General features: G+C 34.3%; 1 protein-coding gene across 1 annotated transcript in view; it reads left to right on the forward strand.

Annotated features, from left to right (window-relative positions):
- Positions 1 to 22,544, forward strand: part of CTNNA3 (catenin alpha 3) — a 1,614,209-nt gene that overhangs the window by 1,475,562 nt on the left and 116,103 nt on the right. Inside the window, exon 15 of the mRNA XM_060034928.1 lies at positions 10,569 to 10,750. Within this exon, the coding sequence (XP_059890911.1) occupies positions 10,569 to 10,750 (182 nt within the window). The remainder of the gene's footprint in view (positions 1 to 10,568; positions 10,751 to 22,544) is intronic.

Raw genomic sequence — 22,544 nt, forward strand, 5'->3', positions numbered from 1 at the left:
TTTGGGTTAAGAGAATAGATTGTATGGCCTATAAAATCCCTGATACCATGACAAAATAAGAAAATAGAAAATATTATCTGTTTTCCAGGCTTTTAAAATTTTTTCAAATAATTCTTTAAAAGTTTTAACTTTATTTCATTTTATTTACATTTTATTTTATTGATTGGTTTATTTTTTCAATTAAAATGTATAGAAAAATTTAACCCTCATACAATGTACATGCATATTTCCATGATCTAGATAGTAATTTTAACATACTTCCAGAGTCATACTTGCTTTTTATTTCTGAACCACTTCAGAATGATTTGCAACACCATAGCATTTTATGCCTAAATATTTCAGCCAGTGTCTCCTAAAATAATGGATACGCTCCTATATAACCACAATATTGTTATCACATGGAAGAAAATTAACAATCACTTTTTAATATTTCCTAATACTCAGTCTATATTCAGATTTCTCCATTTGTCTTCTAAATGCCTTTTACAGCTTTATTTTCTCCTAGACCCAGGACACAAGTTGGTTTACAAATAATATATGACTAATTTTTTTCAAAACTAACATTTAACCCTAGTGCTAAAAACTGTGTTGTAAATGAAACCATAAACAATGAGGTATTATGTAAAAGGAAAAAAAAATTGGAGGAGGTCTTCTTCATTTATAGGAGACATGTATATGCCCCCTAGAGACCTCTTTTCCATGACTGTAAAAGGTAGATATTAACAATATCAACCCTATAATATTATTATTTAAATGGTATAATTTTTCAAAAGTGCTTAGCAAAGTGAGTGACATATGGGAAGCATGAACAAATGTTAATTACCATTATTATTATTACCATTAGAAAATAGGCAATCAATCAAGTAAGGCAAGCCCAGAGATAAACCCATGAACCTATCATCAACCAATCTATGACAAAGGAGGCAAGGATATACAATGGAGAAAAGACAGTCTCTTCAATAAGTGGTGCTGGGAAAACTGGACAGCTACATGTAAAAGCATGAAATTAGAACACTCCCTAACACCATACACAAAAATAAACTCAAAATGGATTAGACACATAAATGTAAGACCGGATACTATAAAACTCTTAGAGGAAAACATAGGAAGAACACTCTTTGATATAAATCACAGCAAGATCTTTTTTTATCCACCTCCTAGAGTAATGGAAATAAAAACAAAAATAAACAAATGGGACCTAATGAAATTTAAAAGTTTAGGCACAGCAAAGGAAACTACAAACAAGACGAAAAGACAACCCTCAGAATGGGAGAAAATATTTGTAAATGAATCAGTGGACAAAGGATTGATCTCCAAAATATATAAACAGCTCATGCAGGTCAATATAAAAAAAACAAACAACCCAATCCAAAAATAGGCAGAAGACCTAAATAGACATTTCTCCAAAGAAGACATACAGATGGCCAAGAAGCACATGAAAAGCTGCTCAACATCACTAATTATTAGAGAAATGCAAATCAAAACTACAATGAGGTATCACCTCACACCAGTTAGAATGGGCATCATCAGAAAATCTACAAGCAACAAATGGTGGAGAGGGTGTGGAGAAAAGGGAACCCTCTTGCACTGCTGGTGGCAATGTAAATTGATACAGCCACTATGGAGGACAGTATGGAGGTTCCTTAAAGAACTAAAAACAGAATTACCCAGCAATCCCACTACTGGACATATGCCCAGAGAAAACCATAATTCAAAAAGACACATGCACCCCAGTGTTCATTGCAGCACTATTTATAACAGCCAGGTTGGAAGCAACCTAAATGTCCATCAACAGATGGATAGGTAAAGAAGATGTGGTACATATATACAATGGAATATTACTCAGCCATAAAAAGGAACAAAACTGGATAATTTTTTAGACGCGGATGGATCTAGAGACTGTCATACAGAGTGAAGTAAGTCAGAAAGAGAAAAACAAATATCATATATTAATGCATATATGTGGAACCTAGAAAAATGGTACAGATGAACCGGTTTGCAGGGCACAAATTGAGACACAGATGCAGAGAACAAACGTATGGACACCAAGGGGGGGGAAAAAAAAGGGGTGGTTGTGGGGCGGGGTGTGTGTGTGTGATGAATTGGGATGTTGGGATTGATATGTATGCACTAATATGTATAAAATGGATAACTAATAAGAACCTGCTGTATAAAAAAATAAAATTCCAAAAATTTTAAAAATTAAAAAGAGGGTTGCAGGTTTATTTGGTATGAGAAAAAAAAGAAGATAGGCAATCAATCAAGTAAGCCTAATGATTTAATACTGTGTTTCAACCCAGCCCCTGAAGCCTATAAGGTTTTATAATAAAATGAGATAGTTTTATAGCTGATAGGAATCTGTGAGTGTACCCCACAAGGTTTTAAGAGTGCTAGTTTCGACAGGTGGGGAAGCTGAAAGCTTTTTAAAGCTAATATATTTATAAATTTGATTTAAAGGACTACATATAAAAATGTAGAAATGTATATTATTCCTTAAAGCAGAGTCCAATTTTAATCCCTAAATATCATTTTAAAATATTATGGAAAACTTTCTCTAATGAATTCTCATGAATATGTTTGAAATCACAATTTAGTATGCTTAAAAAATCAGTCCAAAAATCTTTTTTTATGAATTTGTTCTCTCAATTTTAATTAAGTTGAATTTCTGCTGGCAGTACTTTAGATTTTCTAAACTCCAGTGAAACGTTCTACTGCTTATGTTTTTGATATATTAAAAATATATCCATTCCAAAATGCCTCTGGGCTTATTTTAAAAATTATAAATGCTGTTATTAAATTAGGTGTACTCTGAAGGTAAGAACAAGAATTCCCCTTTTAGTAATAGTTAACCAATATGCATACACCAGGCATACATTTTAAAAGTTTATAAAACATTTCATTTTGAATGTTGAGTTCTAGCTACCCACCCACACGAGTAATACTAATTGATTAGGAATTCCCTAATATTTATAAAAACTAGTAATTGTGGCTTACTTATTAATAAAATACTATTTCTGTGTTCCATCCAGGTTTATGGATAGGGAATGTAACAGAGTCATATGATTTACTTAAGAATTCAATTTTCATGTAAAAGTTGTAGCAAAACAAAAAAGTTATAGCTAAGTAAAGCAGAACATTTTTGTGGGAAGAGAGAACTATTAATAATGGCAACAGGTGGATTTATGTACAAATGTGCCATTAACCAGCTGGGTAATATTTTTCAAGACATTTCTCTTCCCTGGAACTCAGTTTCCTTATCTGTAAAATAAGCAATTTGGATTCTAGAGCTTCTGAAAATAAGAGAATTATAGTGAGCTTCGATTACCATATAGTTTATTGCTTATGGAATATATTCACTCAAAATATACTGCTTGATCTCTACCTAAACTCTGTGAGGTAGCTAAGTGAATATTTTTAACTGTCCTTTCCCACGATGTTGTAGAAAGTCTTGGAGGCAAGGCTTATCATATTTATATACATTAATCGTAAGCACCATGTACTAAGTCCCTAGTGTATTCTAGGTATCAGTATTTACAGACATAACTCTAATTGTCAGAAAATCTCTAATAAGATTGTCATCATTTAACATGTGATGAAACTCGGGTCTAGGATGGTTGCATTACTATCTACAAAGCTAGTACTTGGCAGAGCTGGAGTTTGAATGGAGGTCTGTATGACAACAAAGTTTTGCATTTTTTTCTATTATCACTTTTTTCTTTTTATCTTTTTTTTTTTTTTTTTTTTTTTTTTTTTTGCGGAACGCAGGCCTCTCACTGCTGTGGCCTCTCCCGTTGCGGAGCACAGGCTCCGGACGCGCAGGCTCAGCGGCCATGGCTCACGGGCCCAGCCGCTCCGCGGCATGTGGGATCTTCCCGGACGAACCCGTGTCCCCTGCATTGGCAGGCGGACTCTCAACCACTGTGCCACCAGGGAAGCCCCCTTTTTATCTTTTTTAAGTGTTAATGAAAATCATTTAACGTGTTTAAGTAAAGAACTAATATAGGTATATCAACATTTTAAGTAGTAGTGATGAGCATAATGAAATTAAAAAGTAGATAAAAAATGAGAAGATGAGTTGTGTTATTAATATAGTCTTAGAGGAATAACAAAATCCTGGACAGGAAATTAGGATTTGGGCATTAACATATACCCAGTACTATATATAAAGTTGATAACAACAGGGACCTACTGTATAGCACAGGGAACTCTACTCAATATTCTGTAATAACCTACATGGGAAAAGAATCTGAAAAAGAATGGATTTATGTATATGTATAACTGAATCACTTAGCTGTACACCTGAAACTAACACAACATTGTAAATCAACTATCCTCCAATATAAAATAAAAATTAAATTTTAAAAAATTTTAAAAAAGAAAGTAGACAGGAAAAATAAGAGAAATTAATTTCTACCTTGTACAGGTAGAAGCTTAGAAAATATATAAATGTAAGTGACAAAATGCAAGATCAGTGCTATAAAATTTTGATCCCACAAGGCTTTTCTTCTTTATGTCTTGACAGTTCCTATTAACAACTGCAAACAAACATTTATCATGTATATGTTCCTACATTCAGGAATCTTATAGTCTGGGGCAGAAGACCAAAAAAACCCACAAAAAAGCAAATAAGATAGACGGACAGATTCACCACTATTACTCTGAAAGATGATTTTGTTTTCAAAGACCTTTCCTATAGTGAGGTAAGATAGTCACATTTACAAATAATTAGGCTACAATAGAGAACAGTATAAACATCCTGAGGGAAAAACTGATAACATGTTCTGAAACCTTTAAAAGAATAATTATATATTATATAATATATAATTATATAATATATCTCCTTTTTTCTGGAGAAGAAAGGGGGATATACTGTATGAATTGGGCTTGGAAATATGATTAAGTTTGGACCAACAGAGATGGGGAAAGGAAAGAAGATGAACAAAATAATTAATGGACAATATCTTAAGGTATTTAAATGCAACAGCAAATAGCTTGGTTTAGCTTGAGGGTACAGTGGAAGATGAAATGACATTGAAAGGAAGATGAAATGACATTGAAAAGCTGGTAGGGGGACTTCCCTGGTGGCACAGTGGTTAAGAATCTGCCTGCCATGCAGGGGGTATGGGTTTGAGCCCTGGTCCCAGAAGATCCCACGTGCCGCGGAGCAACTAATCCCGTGCACCACAACTACTGAGCCTGTGCTCTAGAGCCCGTGAGCCACACTTACTGAGTCCGCGTGCCTAGAGCCGGTGCTCTGCAACAAAGAGAAGGCATCGCAATGAGAAGCCCGCGCACGTCAATGAAGAGTAGCCCCCACTCACCACAACTAGAGAAAGCCCGTGCACAGCAACAAAGACCCAATGCAGCCAATAAATAAATAAATAAATAAAAAGAAAAGCTGGTAGGGGCAAAGGTCGTGGTGATGCCTGTGTCATAGTAATTTCACTCCTAGATGTAGACTGAAGAAGAACGCACCCGTAAGTGCACCAAAAGAAAAATATAAGAATATTTACTATTCATAATAGCCAAAAATATTATGCTTCCCGAAAGGCCATTAATAGAAAAACAGATAAATGAATGGTATATGTTTACAGAGTGGAATACTCTGTATAGAGCAATGAGAATAAACAGACTATAACTCCATGCAATAATATAGATGTATTTCAAATATATAAATGTTGGACATAAAAAGCCAAGTACAAGAGTATATATATTATTATTCCATTTTTATAAGGTTCAGAAACAGGAAAATCTATAGTTCTAGATATACAGGTAGTTATTTGATTGCTCTTGGGAGATACTGACTTTTGGGGGTGATGCTGTTTTTTTCTTAATTGGGTGCTAGGTACATGGATTCCCTCAGTTTGTGAAAGTTGTTCAACTGTACATTTAAGATTTGGGCATTTTTCTATGTGAATTTTCTACTTCAATTTAATGGTGATATTTGAGGAATTTATAGTCTTTATTCAATAAGGAGACATGAAAGGTGTTTTTTAGCTGAAGAATTGCACAATTCTATCAGAAAGATTGAATCAAATGGTGGCAAGACAAAAGGATTGAAAATGAAAGAGAAAATTAAGACCCAAACTTGTATAATAGTAATAGGAAGACAAAGAAAGAGATGGATGTGGTAAAAGTGTTAGTGATAAAATTGGCAAATGTTGTGCCTATCAGAACAGGATAGATAAAAGGGGAGAATTTTTATTTTTTAAATGAGATTTCAAGACTGGATGGCAGGTAGTACTACTGACAGAAATGAACATAAAGATAAAGGATTTAGCAAGCATTGGCAAACTATAGCCGGCTGGTCAAATCTGGCCCATTGACTGTTTTGTACAGCCCATGAGCTGGGAATGTTTTTGTTTTGTTCTGGGTTTTTTATGGGGTTTTTTTTGTTGTTGTTTTGGGGTTTGCTTTATTTTTACATTTTTAAATGGTTGAAAAAAATTAGAATAGATGTAATCAGAATAGTATTTGTGATGTGTGAAAATTATAGGCAATTGAAATTTCAGTGTCCATATAAAGTTGTGTGGGAACACAGCCATGCTCATTTGTTAGCACAGGTTCTGTGACTGCCCTCACATTACAGCAGCAGTGGAGTTAAGTAATGCAATAGATTGGTATGGTACGGCCTGGAAAATGTATACTGTGTACTGTCTTGCCCTTTCAGAAAAATTCTGCTTACCTCTGTTTTAGAGCTAAAATTATAAATGATATATGTATACTTGAAAATGCCTAATAGGCTAATGGGAACACACAACTTTTGTTGAAGAGAGGAGAATAACCTGAGAAGTAGAATTCTGAGGATCACTAACTGTATAGAGTGAAGAACTGAATCTCTTAGTATGAGTAACAGTTAGCATTTAATAGCACTTAAGAATTTTAAAAAGTATATTCATATACATTCATTCTTTTGATATCTAAAATAACCCATGATGTGAATATCATTTTTTTCTAGTTTGCAAATAAGGAAACTTATATTGTAAAAGATATGTGGCTATATTTTGGAGAACAATTACATTCAAAAGTAGAAGGTGATACAGAAATATCAGCGAGGAGAATGTAGATATTTTGGCCTATGGTGGGCAGTATTCCTCTTGTTTGCAGGCATGGTGATAGAACAAAAACTCGAGTCAGAGTTTCTGGGTTTTCATCCTGGTTCTACCATTTACTAACACTACAATCTTGAGTAAATCACTTAACCTTTTAGAGACTCAGCTTCGTAATCTTAGCATAATAGTGTTCTTACCTCAGAGGGCTCTTATGAAGATTAAATTTTAAATATATGTTAAGGCGCCTAGAAGAGTGTTTGACATATATACATGTTATTTTCATTGTCTTCTGGAACAGATTTTCGAATCAGTTAACATACAATGTAATTTCATGTGGATGGCAGGGATTCCAAAAGCCTTTATTAGCTGTTTGTATCAGAGTTGTATTCTATATATGTGAGCAGAAGCAGAGCCACTTAGCCAGCTGGCAATAAATATCAGAGATTCCACTTACGTGATTTGAGCTTTGTACCTCAGTTTCTTTGCTTATCCAGCAAAAAATAATCCAACAAGGAACATTCACCCAGAATTCCTAAATATCAAGTATTCTCTGAAGTTCTATTTTGACATTTTCATAGTGATTGCAATTGATTGATGGCGTATGATAAATCATTCACAGAAGCACTAAAAGTCTTCAGTAAAGGTGTCAGTCAGTAATTTAATGCTTTTTTGTCCCTGTTGTTCCTCTTGTAAAAAAAGAGTCAGAATTCTCCAGAACTTTTAGTTTTGTAAACTATTGCCCAACTTTTGGCCCTTATCTTGGCAAAAGTAAATATCTGCCAATTGTAATTCACCGTGTGAGTTGAGATGTTATTAAGGAAACTGAGTGCAACCCATGAGATTCTTGTCCAGGACAGGGTCAGTCAATGCTAGCCAATAATCGACTCTGTTTCCTGCATGGTAGGTGGATAGCAGTTGCAATTATTGTCATTTTGTGTCTGGGGAAATGTAGACAGGAGAGTTAAGTGACTTCCTCAAGGTCATATTGTGAATCAGTGGCATTCCAAGGAACAGAACTTGGAATACACTTAACCAGATAACCTCTTAAATGGTTTAAACTTTAGCATGAGGATAGTGAAAAATTTTCCACTGTATGCCAGTATACACGTCAAAATTATTTCTTAGATCCAGAGTCATGCATTTATTATCTCTGAGATAAAGGCTGTAAAAAGAGACCCCAAATAAATTGGTCTATAGCTGTTATCATTTGGAAGTTTAATTATGTTTTTATGAAAATGGAGAGAATGATAAAGAAGAAGAAAATTCATTTCTATTTTAAAGCTAGTTTAGTGCATTAGTAGCTTACAGCTTTCTTAATGGCTTGTATACTATTGATTTCAGACATAAGAGAGTTGTGTCTTTATTTACATGCTTTGCCACATACCAGCAGCAGTAAAAGCTGCTCTTCCTTTAATGTGTCACATAGGCCACATTTCCTGAGAAAAGAAACTACAAACTATTTTCAGCTCCTAAGGAAGAGTCATCTGTACACTCATCAATTAAAAACTTAGGGCTTCCCTGGTGGCACAGTGGTTGAGAGTCCGCCTGCCGATGCAGGGGACACGGGTTCGTGCCCCGGTCCGGGAGGATCCCACATGCCGCGGAGCGGCTAGGCCAGTGTGCCATGGCCCCTGAGCCTGCGCGTCCGGAGCCTGTGCTCCGCAGCGGGAGAGGCCACAACAGTGAGAGGCCCACATACCGCAAAAAAAAAAAAAAAAAAAAAAAAAATTAGTCTCATAGCTTAGTTTAGTTCTTAAAATAAAATAAAATATATAATGAAAAGAAAGCAAATTTTAAGTGCTAGATATGTGAATATATTTTTATTTTTTATTCAGTATGGACTAACTGTCATTTATTGTGAACTACTCAATATGTATCAAGCCTTATGCTAAGGAGCTTAAAGAAAACTTCAGAAAGCTTCATCGTTTAGTTTCTTTAATAGGTTAGAACTGAAGCATGGATAACTAATCCTGAGATTTTACAAATGTCAAGTTATTTTAGACCCCAAATTAGGCTTATGATAGATAATAAATGACACATATTTGATATTGCTTCTTTGATTTTTATATTTTGGTCGGATTTTCCATTGACCATTCTTATAATTCCTTCATTTCATATATTTAATTTTATTGCTCTTGTACAGTATTGCCTCAATAAAGTGTGTTTTTAGTATTCTGAACCTAGTAACCACGTTTTTGTAAAGCTTTGTGAGGTGATTTCTTCCAATTTCCCCATTTATAGGTGAACTAGAAATCAGCATCTGGAAATATTAATATATAGGCATTGTAGGTATCACATGTTCCCTGTGAATAATCAAATAAGTAAATTCCACTTATATGATTTATCCTTTTTAAATGTTCCTTCTCAAACCTATTTACTTCTTCTACTATTGGATTATGTATGGACTTTTTTGTTGTTGTTTGTTTGTTTTTTGCGGTACGCAGGCCTCTCACTGTTGTGGCCTCTCCCGTTGAGGAGCACAGGCTCCGGACGCGCAGGCCCAGTGGCCATGGCTCACGGGCCCATCCGCTCCGCGGCATGTGGGATCTTCCCGGACCGGGGCACGAACCCGTGTCCCCTGCAGGCGGACTCGCAACCACTGCGCCACCAGGGAAGCCCCAAAGTTCTTTTTTATTTGACAAAAAGTCTTAGGTCCCAGGTGCTATGGTTGTGAATATGGTAGTTTAGGGGTATAGATAGTTTTCTACCATCCCACATTTTAAATTGCAAGTGCAAGAAGCAAGTTTGCATACTGTTCAAAATATGACATATACAAAGAATAGTACTATGCCAGTGCATTAAGTTTACTGTGTATAAGAAAATAGCACCTCAAAACTCAGGATGCTAATTAGGGAGGGCTGACTTAATAAACCCTGCCCATAACATTTTTATTCTTCCCCAGATAGTTTGTAATACACATACACACTTGAATATGTTTATATGCACCATATACACATTAATCCTTAGGATTTTATATATGTGCTTGTCTGTATACATACAATTTATAAATGTATACTGTACTGTTTACCAGTGTGTATTCATCGTTTACATAGGGATCTATCAATGTATATACATACATCGATAAACAGTCTCATTTCAAGCTATAGTTTGTTATACTTCTACCTTTTGAAGCATACTATTAATGAAATTAAATAAGGTATATGCTTTTCTAACGTATGTGAGGAATTACATTAAGTTTGAATTAAGTTAAAATTTTAATACGTTAGAAATGTGAGAAGTCATACACTTATATTGAGTAGATTTAAATATGTCAGATATTAAATTATACTTTTGTATTAAATTTAACATTGTAGTTCTAGAGCAAACAATTATATTCAATAGATATTTATATGAAAAATTAAACCTGGAAAGTTTTTATATGACTTTAAAAAAACAATGATATGTCTCTATTCTTAAATGAACAAGTTTTATGAACATCCTATAATGATCGCTTTTTTCCTAAAATGTATTTTGACCTAGTGGAATGATTCTAAATCTAATTATCACCTGTTTTAGGCTAAGATGACTCAGTTGCCTGAGGCAGAAAAGGAAAAGATAGCTGAGCAAGTTGCTGATTTCAAGAAAGTAAAGAGTAAGCTGGATGCTGAGATTGAGATATGGGACGATACGAGCAACGATATCATTGTTCTTGCCAAGAAGATGTGTATGATCATGATGGAGATGACAGACTTCACAAGGTAATTATGTGGGAAATGATGTGTAAATTTATAATGTTAGAAACATTTGTCACATTAGTGAAACCTTAAGTTTCTCTAAGTGTCAGGTGCTAAATATAAAGTGGTATGGGAAAAGCAAATAATAAAGAATTAGAAAGTTGTACGTAGGTTCTTCTAGAGGTTTTGGTAAATAAATGTGGCAGAGTTTCTCATAAACTGCTGAGGAATAATTTTAGAAACCAATTTATGTCCTCACTATCAGGAACCTTCTCTGTGTATCGTATTAGCTTTTTTTCCTTTTTTTTTATTACAAAGAAAGTGGTAAATCAAGTTATGATCTCTATTGGAGCTATCCGAATGATTGATTTTCTTAGCTACATACTGAGATATCAACTAGATATATTTGAAATTACAGTGACTTAATGATATACACAAAGGAATCATACATTGTATATTCTAGAAGTAATAAACATGTTTCTTATAGCTTCAAAATATTATTTTACAGAGCTAGCCAAAGAGCAATACCAGTTACTAAAATGTACAAAACTACAATTAAAATAATTTAGTCTTGATGTAATTATAAAAGCCACAGTACAGAAGAATACTCTGAAGCAGACCTAGTATAATTACAAAACTATTTATTTATATCCCTATACATTAAGCACAAAAATAACTTTTAGATGGAGTAATGAAATAAATGTAATTTTAAAATAATAATAAATGGAAAAAATATACATGAATATTTCATTAAAATTAAGATTGAGGAAAGCTTTCTAAGCATTATAGACAAAGAACTCATAAAAAAGGATCATTAAATTGAGTGGCATTAAAATTTCAAAATGTCAATAGAATGTCCTAAACAACACTTAAATATAAATGGATAATTGGGTAAACATCTATAACAAAAAGTAACAAAAATTGGATGTCATTTGTATGTAAAGAATACTTACAGACATTAAAAATTTTTTAAATGTCCTAGTAGAAGAATGGGCAAAAAATATGAGCAGATAGCTCACCAATTTCTCTCCATAAAAGATATGAGGCGTAAGTATGTGAAAATATTTTAACCTAAAATATTTTAAATAACGTACCTTTTAATTCTGTAAAACTGGCCAAAACTTTTAAAATAGCCCTTTACAGAGAAGGTATGGTAATGAAAGCATATATTGATATAAGCCTTGTGGTATTTTGGCACTATATATAAACTAAAAACTTTCACAGACTTTTAATATCTATATCTATCTATATCTGTATGTTATATATACAATTTCATAAAGAATGCCTGTTAGATATCAGTTTATGTTTGCCCCTCTTGGTTCTTGCCATTTTTTTCTAACCCCCTACCATGACTTTTAAATGTCTTACCATTTCCTTTCATACACAGAATTCAGTTTTAACCTATTGCTCAGTCTCTACAAAGATTCTGAGAAACTTCTCCCCCTCTACTCCACACGTATATTTTATATATATATAAAACATAGACATGAATGTGCCTGTGTATAAGAAACAAACTATATAAATACTGACTATGTTTTGGTAGTTTAGTGGTGGGTAAGTTAATTACTTTTACTTTTCTATAATTTGTTAATTTTCTATGATAAGTATATAGGTATTTTAAATAATTTATAATTTTGCTTCAAGTTAGTCCTAGGAGAGTGGAAATTGACTAAACTTAAATCATTTCATGCAAACTTTCCCAAAAGTTAAGACTAAAAAGAAGCACAAATAAAACTTTAAGTGATGTCAGCTTTCAACATTATTAAGATACAGAAAATAGTGTGAGTTTCAAAGTACTACCTTTAAGTAGAGAAATAAACACCAAATTCCAACAGAGCTACTGCTGATACTCTGTCATCAACGTAAACCTGTGGATCTGGAAAGCAGGCATTGAGAAAATTAAAACACCTAGTAGAAATGGGAGGAATGTGATAGATAAAGCAATAGATAAAGCACAAAAGAAAATTGGACCAAAATGAGAACACCTGATGCTAAGTGCTAACCTACTGAACCACAGGTCTGGGACTTGTCATTTTACAACATTAACTATAGAGATTTAGCTTAAAATTGAATGGGTCTGGATTTGGGAAATGTCACTTTTGAGGAAAAAAAGGAAAATACAGGACAAGTGACACTGAAGGTATGTCAGTGATCGAAAAGGACATAGATGGGAAATAAGAAGGAACCTAGAGAAATGAAAGAGAATCACAATATATGTCAACCCCTCCCCTTCCCCACCACCACCAAAAATGTTATCCATTAAAGAAAGTATACTTCACAGTAATGATTAAAGAGAGTATTCTTAGTCCAGGAGCCCTGTCTAAAATCAAAGAGATTCAGACCGATGACATGCAAAGCTACGTAATGAGATACAGAAAATGAACGTGTTTCTGGGTACATATGCAAAGGAAATGAAATAATTATCTTTAGGAGTTATTGGTATTCCCAGGTTCACTGCAGCATTACTCACAATAGTCAAGATATGGAAACAGTCTTAGTGTCCATCAATGAATGAATAGATAGAGAAAATGTCATATATAAAAAGTAAATTTGTGTATATGATAAATTTAAATAATAAAGGAAACCCTACTCATTTGTGACACATGGATGACCCTGGAGAGCCTTATGCTAAGTGAAATAAGCTAGACAGAGAAAGACCAGTACTGGATGGTATCACTTATATGTGGAATCTTTAAAAAAAAAAAAAAAAAAAGTCAAACAGAGAATAGAATGGTGGGGACTGGAGGGCGGGAGAAGTAGAGAAATGCTGATCAAAGATTACAAACTTTCAGTTTTAAGATGAGTAAGTTCTGAGGATCTAATATATAGCATATTGACCACAGCTGTTAATACTTGAAATTTGCTGAGAGTAGATCTTAAGAGTTCTCATGCAAAAAAGGTAATTATGTAAGGTAACGGATGTGTTAATTAACTTGATTGTGGTAATCATTTCACATTGTATACATATATCAAATCATCACATTGTACACTAAAAATATATTACAGTTTTGTCAATTATGCCTCAATAAAGCTGAAAAAAGTGAGAATCAAAACAATTCAGCTGATGAAAACCTTCCATCTAGAAAACAAATACAAAACAACAATAAAACTATAACACAACACTCCAAACTACAGTGGATTTCAAAAACTAAGAGTTGAAGATACATGTTTTTAAAACCTGGACTCAGAAGATCAAAAACTAAGAAGATAAATTTAAAAAAAAAAATGAAAAAATGAAATGAGGAATGCAATGAGTTAATAAAACTTAGGGAAAAAAATTAAAGGACAAAAATATTTAAAAAATAAAAAAAAATATAAAGTGTCCAAAGGAAAATAGATTCAGATAAAAATTCTATAAGGGGAGGACAAGCAGGGGATTAACCAAGAGAATGACTGTGAGATAAAGATTTTAAAAAAAATAAGAAAAGGCTCAGAGAAAAATAGCTTGAAATGGAGAAGAGGCAAAGGAGATCTGATAGACATATGTTAGACACTTTGAAAAAAAGAAATAATAAAACAGCCAATATTTAAAAGTACAAACAAGAAAGTTTTCCATACATAATACTAAACTTAAATTTACATGTAGAAAGGCGTTACCATATTCCTAGGAAATTTGACCCAGACAACACTAAACACACACACACACATGCACGTACGTTTTCTTCATATGTAAAAAATACCAATATATTATATATAACAATACTATATCCTACATATTATATGTATATGGAGAGAGAAATAGCAAAGTGAAACCAATTGAATAATAAAAATTTATCAGAAACATCCTTACCTCCACAAAGGGGAGGCATGTACTTTTAACCTTATGATTTCATTCCATGTGATTATCTCTATATCTCTAAACAATACACTTTCTGAGATACGGTTTATTGACTTTTCCTGCAAATGAGAATGTAGGTCATTTATATGACTGTTCATCTCTTCTTCTATCTTTTCCTTGGTTTCATGAATTTATATATTTTATTACTTATATTTATAGACCTTGATAATATGTTATCCATAAAGTGTTTCTCGCTATATGTATATTAGTTATATCTCAACTTCTCACTCTGTATGTTGAAGAAATACCCACTCTTACTCTTTCTTTTGCCTGTTACTGCTTCCTCTTCTACATCTCATTTGTAACCCAACTTCTTTCTAATATACCTCTTTTATATTGATAGTTAATGTAACATTTACATTCTTCTAAATAACTAAATCACCCATGCTTATTCTATTGGTTTATTCTGAAAGTGAAGATTAATAAATAAAATGTTTATGACACTGAAATAATTAACCTAGATAGGAAACACACATGAAGGAAACATATTTCCAGTAGAAAGTTGAATTAGAGTTTAGACATACATGAAGTACCCATATATTTATATGGGAAACAACACATTGTGGAAAGAAACCTGAACTAAGAACTATGTTTTAACATCAGTTTGATAAATGTGTCAATGAGAGTTCTCTTAATCTTTCTCACCATATTGTATAAAGAGTATATATATAGGCAGAATCTAAAGTTAGAAGGAAAAACAATCAAGGACAAAGCCATGAGAAAAAAAAGCTTTTAAGAAGTGGTCAGAGGAGATAGAATCCCATAAAGACAGAGCACTTAATAAGAAATTGTGTAATATGCAAAGAACGATTCTTGGGCCAGAGTTAAGGAAGTTTCAGTGATTATCAATTAAGTGTTTTACTTGAAGAGATCCTAATTAGTGTAAAGATTGAAAAGATAGTATAGTTTTGGCAATTCTCAATTTATGGTTACTTTTGTTTGAGTAGCTTCACTAAATTTTAGGTGAGAGATTAAAAAGCCTAATTAATTCATTACGAAGTAGATGAGAAAAGAGCAGATGATAAAACAAAGATACTCAAAGTAGTAACTTAAAGGAGGCAAATGATCAAGACAAGATTTAGAGATTTCTGAATAACTTGAGTATATTCTAGGTTGAAGGGACAGGGGAAATGGGGAGGGATAGAATGAAACTGTAAAAGTTATTCAACTTTTATTCAATAGCTGTAGCCAAAAATAGACAAAAGGGTAGAGCATAAACACTGAGAAATAGGGAAAGAAGGAAACAAAAACAGATATAAGGATTAACCTGCATGAGTTTACATGGTGTATCTTCTAATCTTAGCTAGAATGTCCGTCATAGAAGCCTTTCCTGGCCAAATGGCATAAAGACTCCCCCCAGCCTGTCTCTCTATGTTACAACATCCTGTTACTTTCTACTTTACAGTTAGCACTTCTTGGATTACCTAGTTCATTTGTTTACATATGCTCTTCCTCCATATCCCTGATGGAGCATAAGTGGTGTGAAAATATGAAATTTGACTTATTTTTTTTATACCCAGAACTTATAACAGCCTAAATAGAATACATATATATATACATATATGTAGTTGCACATACTATAGCATATTCATATGCATATATATGTATAGTATACAATAATGTGTTGAATGAATTAAGACATTTAACAATTTCAATTAATTAACTAAAAAGAAAAAAACAACTTGAACTCAGAAGGAGCCAGGAATAAGCAAATACCCAAACAAACAAAAAACAGTGGAGTAACATAAATTTAAGCTCTTGACACCAACTCGTTGTGTTTATTCTTTAACCCATATATAGATCCTAAATGTTGAACACAAAGATTTTAATTTTAATGCCCACGTGGCATTAAGAGGAGACACATAGTCAGGGGAGCTAGAGATGAGGTCCTTGGAAAAGCCTAGAGCTGTGCCTCTAAAAAGGAAACTAGAAATATTTCTATGCAACAGCCTGAGGGAACATCAGAATTATTTTCTTTGGAGTCTAGGTCAAATAAAGGTCTTTAAGAAATAGTGACTTCAACTCTATGACCTATTAAACTGATGAATTTCAAATTACATAACCAGAAAAGGCTACCTTTAGAGAAGAATTAAGATGCAAGAAGCAATGGTGAGCAAATAAATCAGAAACCATGCTGGTCTATTCAAATAAGCTTTGGTGGAACAATGACGACAACACAGGACTGTATGAAGTAGCAACATTACACAGGGAGCATGTGAGTGAGATCAGAGTTAAATGGTCTATTTTTATATTCAGGGAAAATTTAGAAGTATTAATACTATACTTTGCTACATAAAGAATGCGTATAGTGCCTTTTAATATTTATAAGGGATCTCTAAAATAAAATTTTCATATTAATAGATTAAATTAATGTGGAGGGCTAGAAGTTAGAAAATGAGAAAAATATAGAGAAGAAATGTGGCGTGAATATAAAAATTCAATCATTTTATGAAACATGCTAGGTATTATCAGTATTTCTAATGTGTAAATGTAGCAAGCTTAGTAGTTTTAAAAAGTGTAAGTACAATAACTACTATAAGTACAAACAGCAACAACAAAAATATCTATCATTTAACAGAGACATATAGGAATACTTTTTCTAGGAACCATGGGAAAGCGGAGGAAACATCTCTTTCTAAAAGAGGAAGGAAATGTATGAATAAACGGAGGGAATTTAAGGAAGTATATGCCTAATAGATTCTACTTGCTAAGTGATGTCAACTGTGGAATATGTGAAGCCTTGAAAAGGCAAAAGTGGAGTGAGAGCTTGGGTAGCAAAACAGAAACAGATATGGGGATATAAATGGTAGTTAACCTGGGCTTCTCTGGTGGCGCAGTGGTTGAGAGTCTGCCTGCCAATGCAGGGGACACAGGTTCGTGCCCCGGTCTGGGAAGATCCCACATGCTGTGGAGCAGCTGGGCCTGTGAACCATGGACGCTGAGCCTGTGCATCTGGAGCCTGTGCTCCGCAACGGGAGAGGCGACAACAGTGAGAGACCCCGCGTACTGCAAAAAAAAAAAAAAAAAAAAAATGTAGTTAACCTAAAAGATTATTCATTCAGTCATTTACTTAGAGTTAGTCACCAGTTCAAAACCTAATACATTTATTAGCAGAGTGAATAGATTCTCTTCACCTGTTTTGAGAGAACTAGTGAATTAGACTTACCTGAAGTCCTAGGATGTTAAGGAATTTTCAGTAGAATTCAGGGGGATGAGAGAATTGAAACTATTAGAAAGAATATATTGAAATAACTGACTGGACCCAGACTGGGACAGAAGGGAAATAAGGTTGGAGAGTAGAACAAAAGGTGGAAAGGTAAGGATATGTCACCAACAGGTGATAAAGATATAGACTTTAGTTTTCCCTACTCTATATCTGTTTCCCTCCCAAAGGAATTAATGTTTTGCTGTTGACATACTTTGAATCAAGTTGGAAGGGTTGCTGAAATATGACTTTGGAAAGGATGCTCAGTGACTTTGAGAGTGTTGTAATCTGTAACTAGTGTGTTAGAAGAAGATTCACAACTCCACAGAGTGATAACTCATTGGAAAATAAGACATGTGTCATGTTTTGCAAAAACTAATCAGTCCAACATTCTCACAACCTATAGGTGTTGCTGCCAAAGGCAGCCGCAGGACAGGAATACTGTGTGTTCAAATTGTAGTAAAGGTAGGGGAGCAAAATTGAATTTCAGTTTCTGACAATCTTTTACACTCGAACTGCACCCACATTCAGTTTAATTTCAGTTCATATAAACTGATAAATCTCAAATTGTTTTAAAATGGAGGAAACCTTGTTCTTATTTTCACTTCCAATTGTTTTAAGAGTTTTTCTCAGACACTGCAATGTTTTACTGAGGTTTAAGTTTAGCAGTTTTATTTATAGATTATTCCTTAATTCTGCCCACATCACATTTATCTCATTGGAGGTGTTTTAGTTTGTTTGCAGTGGGAGCTGCCAGTATAATATTTATCAACAAGTAGTCGATCAGTTGGTAGGCATACAGTCTCTGTCCCACATACAGATTTTTAAATAGCTGTATATTTTTTAAATAAGAAAAAACAATAAATTATATTCTCTAAAGTGCCACTGAATGCTCTGTTTTCTCATTTTCTTTAACTACTATTTTATTATTAATAAGAGGCATAATAGTAAACTTTGAATGCTTACTCTGTACTGCACTATGATGAATATACATGTTTTCTCGTTTTTATTTTCAGGACAGTTTGATTATTATATTCTCTAATTTATTGTTAAACTGAGATTCATAGAGGTCAGGTAAATTGCTCCAGGACACACAAATGACTCTGAATTGGAGCTGGTTCAATTTCAGAATCTGGGTACCTACTCATTGTATTACAAATCTTCACCCTCGTGCTAAACACAGAACAAGAACCAGTCCTTTCTTCAAGAAGAAACAAAAATGACACATTAAAAATAAGAATAATTGTATGCTTCTAGCTGTAAATACATTGGGACTTCGGAAGAGAGGGATTAGCAATGGAGACCAGAGTAAGCAGAGAAGGAAACCTGAACAAGTGAAGTTTGTATTTGACTTTGAGTGAGATATGGGGATTGAATTGCGGAGTGAGATGATATAAGTGATAAAACCCCCAGGATGGAGGCCGGGAAGTAGGAACGTGTTAGATCCATTTGGGGGCTCTCAGAAAACTATATAAATACAGGAAGAAGTTAGATGGGCATGAAGAAAGTGATAGCTTATATAAGTCATTAGAAAATGGACAGGTTTTTTGTTTATTTTTTTAAATGAAGTAGAAAATAGGGAACTATTCAAGAATTGTAATCAGGATGGTGGCATGATAGAAAAAAATAAATCTAAGTATGACATGTGGTAGGAAGGACAGGCACTTTTGGATGGCAATGCCAGCAGAGACTCAACCCATGGGGGTCTAGCCGCAACTGAGAGACCCAAATAATTAGACAGGCTCTGACAATTCTGATAGAGGCTAGTAGGATCTTTTTTTTTTTTTTTAACATCTTTATTGGAGTATAATTGTTTTACAGTGTTGTGTTAGTTTCTGCTGTACAACAAAGTGAATCAGCTATACATATACATATATCCCCATATCCCCTCCCTCTTGTGTCTCCCTCCCACCCTCCCTATCCCACCCCTCTAGGTGGTCACAAAGCACCGAGCTGATCTCCTTGTGCTATGTGGCTGCTTCCCACTAGCTATCTGTTTTACATTTGGTAGTGTATATATGTGGCTAATAGAATCTTGATAAATTCCTAGAAAGTATTGTACCAGGGGCTGGAAAAATTACTTCTGTAAAACTTGATGTAACCATTTCTGAGCCTTGACAAGCCCCTTGGCTCACCAGCCATTTAGTGCTTCTTCCAGCCTAAAGGGGAGAGGTGGAGCAGGTGTTACTCTGGTTCTTTGTGTATTTCTGTCACTACTATCGTGATACACTTCATTCCAGGGCAGAAAAGTAAGGCTTTAGTGTTTTAAACATGATTTCTCCTTGGTGAAGGACCATCCGCACAGTCACATAAGCTATGGTACATTATTACACTGAACCTGTGACATCTTCTAATCATTCAGCATTCCTTTTCTTCAGCCTCTGGGACTTTCCAGAATCAGACTGAAGGACTTAAGGCTTGCTAGAGGAAAGCAAGCCTTTCCCCCTTGCACTGATTAGTTTCCCAGGGAAGCATCTTCCAAATTCCTGCCTGAAATGTAAGGGTTCTGGGAGCAGAAATGTGGAACGTGGAGTCGCTGGTAGTCTCTACATTTAGTATTAAGAATTCGGATGTTCACTTAATACCCCTGTTGTCAGTAAAAGGTACTGTACCCTTTAAATAAGTCTAAAAACCTCTAACACAAAGACTCTACTTTATTCTCTTCAGGGAGTAATCTCCAGACTTTTCCTGGGATGAGAGAGAGGCAGATATTCAATGGTGTAGAACAGGGGATGGAATCAAACTGCTACTTTTGGTCTCTCCTTTCACCCCAAATTTCAGTCATATGTATCTTTCTGTTTAAATCAGTTTGATGCTTAGTTTTCCCACTGCTGATTTAGACTCTGACTTCCTTGGATTGACTGTAGTATTTCCCACTTGCTATCTGCTTCCTAGTTTCCTAATATTTCTTGCTGTTGCCTCTTCTCATATTTTGTCCTCTGCATCCTAATAGGTTTAGGTTTTTAGAAGAAGAAGGAAAAAGAAAAAAGGAAAGACAACTCATCTGTATTTTCAGTGATGCTTGGAGAAGAAGAAAAGTTATATATAGGTGACAATTTGCCATCTTAACCTGCAAACCCACTAGGATTTACTAGGGTTGTGAAAGTTTTCTCTTCATGATATTTGGAAGTTAGAATATTTAATGTTTTCTTCATGAATAATGCTCCCCCCTTTCCTTTTCTCACCTCAGGTAAATTCTGTCCAAGCAATATCTTGGCTAAACTTAGTTTCTGCATTTCATGGTTTACATAACACTTGAGAACATCTAATTCTTTTCCCTCATTTGAACAGGAGACAAGTTCTAGGTAAAACTTTCTAGATAATTGTATCTTCTATGGTCACTTAAGATGCATTTTTAAAAGTTGCTGAAAATTTATGGGAAAAAGATAAAAATGATAACTCTTCCTCAAATAAGAAATACAAAACTTCATCTTTGTCCAAAAATAGTGATTTCTAAGTGTGTACCGACTGTAATGTTACTATTAATACAGTTAAAAAACTGAAAATACCTAGAGAAAAGTAGTGCTGCTTTAAGCACTAATATTCTTTAAACTACCTATTCAGAAATATACCAGGGTGGTTTATCTATCCTCATGAGATTTTATATTTTAAGATACAATGCAGTGTCAATTTTCACTTGAAAAAATGATGTACTAGATTGTAGGCTTTTCTATAACTTTTTTGGGGTTCATTTACTGAACATCTGTAGAATATCAGGCACTGTCCTGGTATGAAGGATATACCAATACCTACAGTGGAGAATTTTGAACTAGGGTAGCCTAAGATAGAAGAGGTGAGGAGAACAGGAAGATGCACAGCAAGGCAGAAAGATGAAAGAAAAAAGATCTGAAGGAATGATAATAAAGTAGGAGTGGACATGGTGACAGCAGACATTCAGCTCTGAGAGAAACTGAAGAAGCTTGCTAGGAGTTGAGATATAAATAGGGAAAGGGCTGGGCTGGCTTATCCTGTGTAGTTAATACCACAACCAGCAGTTCTTCTGGTTTTATTTTTCTACACTATCTGTATGTTCTCAGAATCTCGGCCAAACCAGCAAGCTAAGCCTACTTGTCTGCTAATGGGCCAGTTTTCTCAGGCATTTTATCACTCTAACCATTTTAAGCGTGGCCTGCTGCACTCAAGAGTTATCCTAGCTATGCTTCAATAAAATTAAAAAGAAGAAAAGAAAATACAAGAACTGCATTTCAAAAGAAGTTAACCTAAAATATGGAGGAGTGTGTAGATGTAGAGGGGTTTCCGGTAAAACACTGAGCTCTCAGCTTTCCTTATATCCAGGGTATCCTAAGTAATGACTGGGCAATAAAGGCTGTCCAAGTGAAGGAAAAAGAGAAGAGCCCTCATGAATATTCATGTAGAAATCATGTTGCATTCATCTGTAGAAAGAGAGTCCTTGGATGAGGCAACTGTAGAGTGATGGCAGATGACGAACTGTTTGGAAGTCGGGGTGCTTTTATTCTCACTATCTGTGTACCTCCCACTGGACGCAAGCTTGTATCTAAGAAACCCTTTTGCCCCACCTTCCTTTTCCAAGATGCCATCCTGAGGGATGAAATAGCAAATGAGCAGAGAGAAGGATAGAAGCTCACCATTCGTCTATTCAGCTGGAACTTCAGAATTAAAGCCTTTTTGGAAGCATAAACGTATGAAATTCATATGTTCTATGCCTTACATCCTTTTGTTTGGTAAATACAGAATCTCTTTGCACATGGTTTGTTTTACTTTCTGAGGTGAAGCGTTTATATTCTAACACAATG

This window comes from Delphinus delphis, chromosome 16 (genome assembly GCF_949987515.2).
Source record: "Delphinus delphis chromosome 16, mDelDel1.2, whole genome shotgun sequence".
Classification (NCBI taxonomy): domain Eukaryota; kingdom Metazoa; phylum Chordata; class Mammalia; order Artiodactyla; family Delphinidae; genus Delphinus; species Delphinus delphis.